At 31.0% G+C, this 9,161-nt stretch overlaps 1 protein-coding gene across 1 annotated transcript in view; it reads right to left on the minus strand.

Annotated features, from left to right (window-relative positions):
* Positions 1 to 1,279: 1,279 nt before the first annotated feature.
* LOC119676122 (protein hedgehog-like) overlaps positions 1,280 to 9,161 on the minus strand; it is a 36,120-nt gene continuing 28,238 nt past the window's right edge. Inside the window, exon 2 of the mRNA XM_038087353.1 lies at positions 1,280 to 1,441. Within this exon, the coding sequence (XP_037943281.1) occupies positions 1,280 to 1,441 (162 nt within the window). The remainder of the gene's footprint in view (positions 1,442 to 9,161) is intronic.

The raw sequence follows: 9,161 nt of genomic DNA on the forward strand, positions 1-9,161 counted from the left end.
ATTACTTTATAATAAATTTTTAAAGTGCGGTGTTCGTAAAATTTTCACAACGAAAAATTTATTTTCCTATTGACTATTGTTGCATACTCAACAACCCAAAAAAATAAATACTAATTCTGAAAAATCCTTACAATTCCAATGCTTAATATGAATGTTTGATTACTAACATCTTATCGGAATGCTCAGCATAGTGCCACCCTCTCTTTAAGCTGCCTATTTTATAGCTCACGATTTCCGAAGCTGTGTTTTAAATTTGTTTTGTTTTTCTTGTGATTTATAGTGCACATTCACGAGCCACTTTCGCAGCCACAGCCAGCCACAGCTAGTTCGGATTGGCGAAGATGTAATGCAGCATCTTTAATATTCTCCTCTCCACTCGGACTGCTATTTTTGCCTATGCCGCAGCCGCTTGAGCTGGGCAGACGGAAAATTTGCATGTTATGCGCGATCCTTTAGATAATAGCTGCAACACCAACTACTGTAAATGCTGGAACTGTGACTGCAGTGATCTTATCTGACACATGAAAGACCAATCTGTGGCCAGGCTTCGGAGTTGCTGCTGCATTTTTATGATTATGTTGTTAAGATTATGTAGGCACCTTGTTGGCACATTATCGTTTAATATCGAATTGTTAAAAATTGTTTGCCTTTTTGGCTTGGCTGCAGTTGACTTCGTTGCGCTTGGCTTGATCGTGGAATAACAATTTACATTGCGACCTGCGATCGCTGGTAACGTAATTAACAAAGAAATTTGTTTTTTATTTAATAAAAATGAAACGTGGTTTATTAAAATATTATTACAGCAGTTACAATGTGCCACAACAGTATCAAGTATTTCTCATAAGCTGCGAAATGGTTTTGCAACTACTGCAACTTAATTACCATATACCTACTTCAAACGAACTGAGCGTTTATACATTTCGAATTTAAATACTTAAAAAGATATAATTAATTTATGAAATATTTCAGATATTTCGGATTACAATATATTTCATTAAAATCAAATAGAAAATCTAGCGTTAATCAGTGATTTATGTGGCATAGTTCATGGAAGTACACCCAAACTCTTCCCATATAATTTACACTTAATCTGTATTAAAGAGATTAATTTGATGATTTTATTTACGAGGCTCCTATGTATTCGTCTTCGATGCTTATTCGATTCGCTCCAGGCAAATACAATTTCCATGACTCAAATCTATTAGGCCCAAACTGTGTACTAATAGGACAGGCATAGCAATGTAAATTGAGTGCCGCCGTCAAATCGTCGTACACACAATTAAATTACTGGCCAATCTGCTATTCTAGCACCAGCACCAGCACCACCATCAAAACCAGCAAAAGCATCATCAGCATCAGTATCAGTATCAGTGCTAGCAACAGCAACAACAACAGAGACTTCGCCAGCTTCTATGGCTTCAATGGCATCAGCAGCGCATAGCTGAGCTCTTCCTTTTATAGGTTTTTAAAGCATTTCAATTTTATTGCGATACACAAATCAACATTTGCCGCTTGTGGTGCTTATGGTTATGGATTTTCATCTTTATAATTTAAACTAAAAAGCCATTTAAAAATTTTAACATTTTTATAATCTTTTTTCTCGGTAAGGAAGTTTATTATTATTATTGCTATTATGATTTCCATCGGATTTGGTTTGAGTTGTATATTTATTATTTGAAAATCGTAAATCATTTTGTCGGATAACTATCATAAGCTAATGTGGAAAGAGTACGAGCTCGGATCTGTGCCACTAATTGAGTCATGTTTATGGGAATGTACAAATTAATTTGTGTATGGTATTTTGCCAAACGAATCGCTCACTTCGTAGTCAAAATCAAATCGCAGATATTGTTTTTGGATTCAATGGACAATGTATCAATAGGGTGGCTCAGAAAAACTAAAATGCGATTTTTAATGAGCGCACCCCCTAGGAATATGCCATTGACCAAAAAAATGATATTCCCAAAGTTTTGGAGCAATAGGATTAAAAATGACGTTGCGCCACTCGAGCAAAGTTGGGTTTTCAGTACAAAAAACAGAAATTTTTCAATTCAAGGTCATTTTTTATCTTTGTTACTTGTTTCAACAGTTATTAATATGTACTCATTTGATAGATAATTAAAATATCTTTTTAATAAGATATTGATGAGCAAAATCGGTTAAAAATTATGCGCAAAACACAATAATTAGTTGAGCGACTGTGCTCTGTTTTCTATTTCATACCTTTTAGCTGGCATGCACAATGCAAATGTTTACAAGAAACGGAAGAAACATAAATAAAAAATAAAAATAATGCATTTCTACTTAATAATTTATGTAGATATTTAAGTAGAATTGAAAATGTAGTCAAAACAAGAATTTTTTCGTAAGCAAAGAGAAAATGGTCGTACAGGGAGTATGACTTAAGTTAATATCCTTTTAGCAAACGAAGCAAGAGCGGCTAAAAATTCCATTGATTTTAATTGGAATAAATTGATGAAGAATTGAAATTGATGAAGAAATTTGTCTTAAAATGGAAGCTGAATCTTTAGTCACAGTTCAACAAAATTGGGATAACTCAGACAGAACTATTCAATTTATCACTCCTAGTTTAGTTGCCACCCTTGACAAATGCAAGGTTTCGGATCGCTACGCTATACATATTTTGTAGTAGTAAGGTAAGATTCTCGATGATGGCGAAAATCATGTACTTACTAAAAATGATTATTTAAAGAGATCAATTTACATATAACTCAAATGATTTGTACAAGATATATATATTTTTATGGTAAGCAAATGTGTGAAAATTTAAACCCACACTAGGTTAGGTTATGTTTGGAAGGCACATGCTGACAGTTGTCAGCACATCTACTTGGAGACATATATTGCCCATTGGGATGCCCTCAAAAAATTTTACGAGGAGATGCGATTTTCTAACCTTTGTTATCCTTGTTAAACCATTTGGTTTTCTAGATGAAGTTGAGGAGATCCGATAAGTTAGCTTTCGTTATCTCTTCCAAGCCAGTAAAATAACGATCCTCAAGACACTAAAGTAGCCTTGTCTGAAGTACGGACAGAAACACAGGAAGTGGTTGATAGATTTTACCTCATCATCCTCATGGCAACTCCTGCATAATCCACTTGTTGGAACTCGTCACCGTTGGAGCATAGGCGCAATGGCACAGTGTCCTTTTAGTACTCTAGAAAGCACATGAACTGCAGGTTTGCTGAAGTCTAAAAGGCTTTTCGTTGTATTTTTGTACAACTTAGGCCATAAGATTCTAGCGACCTTACAGACTTCGCGGTTAGTCTATAAATTTTTAGTCACCGTATTGATTTCCTCTATTATTCTAAACAGTTTACATATCGGTGTATGTATTGAGAGATCGGCCTTTCCTGTATGCAGTTCAGAACCTTTTCTGGCCATCTCATCTGCTAGTTCATTCCTTTCAATATTGCTATATCCAAGTATTCGAAATGTACTATGTCCAACAAAAAGAGACCTTATGATGTTTGATACTCATTAGTGAATAGCGACATTTTAATACTATCTTGGAATTTAGATTCAATTGCTTTCAGTGCGGCCTATCTACAAAAAATCGTGATATTCGAAGGACGAATTGTACTTCGTTGTCTAATGTTGATTTCTTTTTCGATAGCATATATCTCGCCGTGAAAGACGCTGTAAGTAGCAGGGATTCGGTAGCACTGTCTTATCTGCATATCTTTCGAGAAGATGCCTGCTCCCGTATCGATTTCCATCCAAGCTCCCAGCTATCTCTGGTTAGATAAAGAGTGGGAACCCACTAATGAAGTTATTTTCGTCAAAGAGCCTTATTGATTTCGTGACCGAAGAGATAAATTTTTTTAATTGTTTTTGCCTATCTAATAGTTTTATCAGTTTCGATCCTTCGCCATCGATGGAGACGCAAGATTATAGAGATGCACTTGAATTCTGTGCCAGACTTCATATGATAAATGATTGCATAGAAAGAGGAATTAGGCTGGACTATAATTCGATTTTGACAAAATATGAAGAGGGAAAACAATATTTTCTGCAAGTAGTCGAACATTATCATATAAAAAAACATAATAAACACAATATATTAATTACTGAAAAAAGGGTTTTCTTAAAATTATAATTTTTTGTAAATAATTAACTAAATCGTAGCATATACCTATTACGTAATTGTGCATGCCAGCTAAAAGGTATGAAATAGAAAACAGAGCACAGTCGCTCAACTAATTATTGTGTTTTGCGCATAATTTTTAACCGATTTTGCTCATCAATATCTTATTAAAAAGATATTTTAATTATCTATCAAATGAATATATATTAATAACTGTTGAAACAAGTAACAAAGATAAAAAATGACCTTGAATTGAAAAATTTCTGTTTTTTGTACTGAAAACCCAACTTTGCCCGAGTGGCGCAACGTAATTTTTAATCCTATTGCTCCAAAACTTTGGGAATATAATTTTTTTGGTCAATGGCATATTCCTAGGGGGTGCGCTCATTCAAAACTTCATTTTTAATTTTCCCCCTTATAACGTGAGCCACCCTAGTGTTACACCTTGAAGAAATTAAAGATATACTTCAACATGAATATAAACAAATTTCTATAATCGATCTGCTGGACGTCTCTACTTTCAAAATTGTCCAAAAAAATTCATTAATAATAATATATATCAAGTATCCTCTGATAACTGATAGATGTATTCTTTTCGAAACAAGGCCTATATTCCAGTCTGATGGAAAGTTAATTATCCCAAACGAAATAATAAAATGTCAAAGTATCTACTATAATATTGATAATTGTAAAGTAGAACTAAAAAATATATATTGTAAAATAAATAATGTAAATAATTGTCTTTCTGATATTTTAAACAAAAGACAAACAAATTGTAAGAAATCTAAAGAGAAAAATAAAAATATAGATATAATAAAAGAAGGGGCAATACTTCTTACCGGAAATCACTCTGTTAATAATAATAATATTTCCGGAACTTACTTAATTACTTTTAATGATACAATAAACATAGCTAATGTTATATATGAAAACACAGAAAACAAAATAAATTTGTACATTTTGAACCATTATTTTAACGATTTTAATGTCACTGAATATGTTGATTCAAGTGAACAAAAAATTAAATTAAATAACAGAGATTTAATTAATATATTAAAAAATGATTATAATGAAAGCCCCATTTCTTTATCTACATTATCAATTGTAATAATATTAGTTATTATATATAGTAGCTATAAATGCTACAAATATTTTAAAATCAAACCGAAGACGATAACAGTTGATAAGGATCAAGACATTGTATTCAATGCCTTAGATCAACAAATTTCTGATTTCATGAATCGGGACGATTCATCTTAGACAGGGGGGAGTTAACACCCTGCATTACTATAACGGCACTTTGCCATTCTACACAATTTTTGTATCTTAAGTATGCGCATCAATGTATTGCGCATTAAGATATCTCACAACGCCTACGCACGTTTGTATATTCAATTTCAGTCAGGCTTATTGCCTGTACTTCATATGGTGACAATAGCTGTGTTTCAGCAAACATGATCCGCTCAATTTTACATGCAAAACAAAAACAATGGGGTGAACCAGCAATTGAAATGGTTCACTTTCTGGTTCAATGTGGAATGTATGTAAAAGATAAAAGTGGAACGTATTTTAATGCAAATAAGGTTGGCAATGCGATGCACGGTGCAGTAAAATTTTAAACAAATCTACATTTATATTTATTTACTATTGATTTTATTTATTTATTATTTATTTTATGTACTTATTTAATTAATATGTCATTATTATTTATTTCTTTGTTTAAAGTAACGTTCTAATTATCAATATAATTAAAATTATTACTTTAATAATTTACGTTTTATTATTATTGAAAAAGTGTTGTTTGATAATTTATTAAAATCAATTAATTTGAAATGAATATATAAAAATTAAGTTGAATACATTTATTTAATTAAAACAGAACAATACATAAGAAACCAGGCTCTCCAACATATACGTTTATAAAAAAATCATTTTCATCGCAAACTGCCTGCAAGATTAAGCCATAGTCATGCTTTCTTTTGAAATAAGCCTATTTGCTATGGTTTGGTGCATTTATTTTTAGATGTGTACTGTCTATACAACCAATTATGAACGGGAATTTTTTCGAAGCTTCCATTTTTGCATTATTACCAAGTGCGTATTTTAAATTAGTGTCCAATTGATATAAGCTAAACACTAGTTTTTTTAATTATTCTCCACACAGAAGCTCTTGGTATGCCAAAACAAATACCAAATTTGCAAAAAGTATTCATATTTGCCATATACCACAAAAATATATAAAATTACTTCATTGCTCTCGTCCAAATGTGATCATCACGGTTATTTTGCATTTGCTGATTTGGAATTTATTAACAAATCTATTAAAATATGAAACATAATTAATATATAGCAATTGTATTTTTTATGCGCAAATATCAATCAAATAATCTTTAACGAAAAAATTATTGATCGTTTCCACAAAACTTCCACTATATCTATGCTGATACACTTCATCCCTTGAGCTTAATACCATACACTTGAACTAGTAAAAAGGGAATGGAAGAGTCAGTTTCGCTCGATGATTCTAATAACATATGCAATTTTCATTTATTAACTATAGAATTAAATTTAAGTTTTTAAGTAAATATTTCAGACATTTCAACAGATTTTATTTATTTTCTATTTTTTAGATTTTTTGTATTCAAAATTTTCTCACTTATTTTTTTAGCGCCAAAATTATTCACACAAATCAAAAAATTTTGTACACAAACCCAACTGTCATATTTCATGCGTTGCCAATTATTTTCAAACGTGATCCGCTCAATTTTAATGCAAAACAAAAACAATGGGTAAAACAGCAATTGATCTGGTTCATTTCCTGGTTCAATGGGAATTGTATGATAAAAGATAGAAAGTGGAACGTATTTTAATGGCAAATGAGGTTGGCAATGCGATGCAACGGTCGTGGTACAACATTAATACAACAATCTACATTTTATTGTTATTTATTATTTTTGATTTTATGTTACTATTATTTAAATATGGTCATTATTATTTAATTTCTTTTGTTTGAAGTAATGTTTTAATTATTACTATTACTATAAATTAAGATTATTAAACATTAATTACAAATTATTACTTTAATTATTTACGTTTTATTGATTAAAAAGTGTTGTTGATAATTTATTGAAAATAATTAATTGAAATAAATATATACTAACATTACAGTTGAATACAGTTTATTTTAAATTAAAACAGAACAAATCATAAAGGATTCAGGTCTCCAACATAAACGTTATAAAAAACAGACCATGTTCATCGCAACCCTAATAATGCAAGATTAAGATACTAGTCATGCTTTCTTTTGAAATAAAGCCTATTTTGCTATGGGATGTGGTGGCATTATTTTACATCTGTTACTGTCATAAATGCACACAATTTACGAGGAATTTTTTCGAAGCTTCCACTTTTGCATCTTATTAGCAAGTGCGTAATTTATAATTAGTGTCAATTGATAGTAAGGCTAAACACTAGTTCTTTTAATTATTCTCCATACAGACGCTTTTGGTATGCCAAAACAAATACCAATTTCGCGAAAAGTATTTATATTTGCCATATACCATAAAAATATGTAAATTTCCTTCATTGCTCTCGTTCAATTGTGACCACCACGGTTATTTTGTATTTGCTGATTGGATTTTATTAACAAATCTATTAAAATATGAAACATAATTAATATATAGCAATTGTATTTTTTATGCGCAAATACCAATTTAATAATCTTTAACGGAACAATTATTGATCGTTTCCATAAAATTTCCACTATATCCATGCTGATGCACTTCATCCCTTGAGCTTAATACACTTGGACTACTGTTTAAAAAGAAAATGAAGGAGTCAGTTTTGCTCGATAATTCTAATAAAATCTGCAATTTCCATTTATTTACTATAGAATTAAATTTAAGTTTTTAAGTAAATACTAAATAAAAACTTACATTTCATACTTCAGACATTTCAACAGATTTTATTTATTTTCCAAGTTTTAAATTTTTTGTATTCAAAATTTTCTCACTTATTTTTTTAGTGCCAAAATTATTCACATAAATCAAAAAATTTTGTACACAAACCCAACTGGCATATTTCATGCGTTGCCAATTATTTTCAAACGTGATCCGTATCGTTTCAGCAAAGATGATTCAGATCATTGAGCGGATCATGTTTGCTGAAACGCAGCTAATGTTGCAAAAGAAAACAAAATTGTTTTATTTAAAGACGCAACTATGTTGTGCAAAACATATCAAGTATCATTTGAAATACTTGATCGATGAGATGTCCAAATACCATTGGATATGAATCTCGTCATTTGGCTATTGACGCCAAAGCTAAAGACGCTGACGAGGTGCTTTAGCAAATAGAAGCTCCAATCCTATCTAGAAAATTCTTAGGAATTTTGGAAGCTTGAATTCAATTGGATAAAATCCAATTTCAGATTTTCAATAACGACTTCAGGCATCAAAGGAAAAACTTTGAATTGTCAGTCGTTAGGAAAGGTTGAACATAAACGGTTCAGTTGAACAGTCGTTAGGAGAACTCAATAAAATAAAGTCGTTGGTCGGTCTTGCGGTCTCGTTACTAATAGCAACAGAGAAGTTAAACATATTATATTCAATAAATTGTAATAAAAAATTGTAATTAAAAATATTAATAAATAAAATATATTTTTTAAAAAATTAAATCACGAACCCGAAACTTAATTTACATACAGAATCGAAATGCTTTCAAAAACCAATACAAAATGAAAGTGATTTAATTTTTTGGTGCAACGCTTTGCTTTGCATTTTATGCAAAGACTTTGCAGTGAAATTTTTATTTGCAAAGTGCAAAGTAAATTATGTTAAGTCTTTGGTGCAACACTTTTCACTTTTACTTTGCAAAAAAAAGTCACTCATAAGTTTTGCAAATTGAAAAGTGAAGTGTTGATGCAACAGGGCCCAGAATCTGGGCCCCAGATCATTATTTACTGGACCTACTGTTTATTCCATCCCCTTCAAAGTTTACAGTTATGCACTCATGTCACCTTAGCTCTCAGTTTGAGAAATATAGAATATTTTA

Source organism: Teleopsis dalmanni, chromosome 2 (assembly GCF_002237135.1).
Source record: "Teleopsis dalmanni isolate 2A chromosome 2, ASM223713v2, whole genome shotgun sequence".
NCBI classification, from domain to species: Eukaryota; Metazoa; Arthropoda; class Insecta; order Diptera; family Diopsidae; genus Teleopsis; species Teleopsis dalmanni.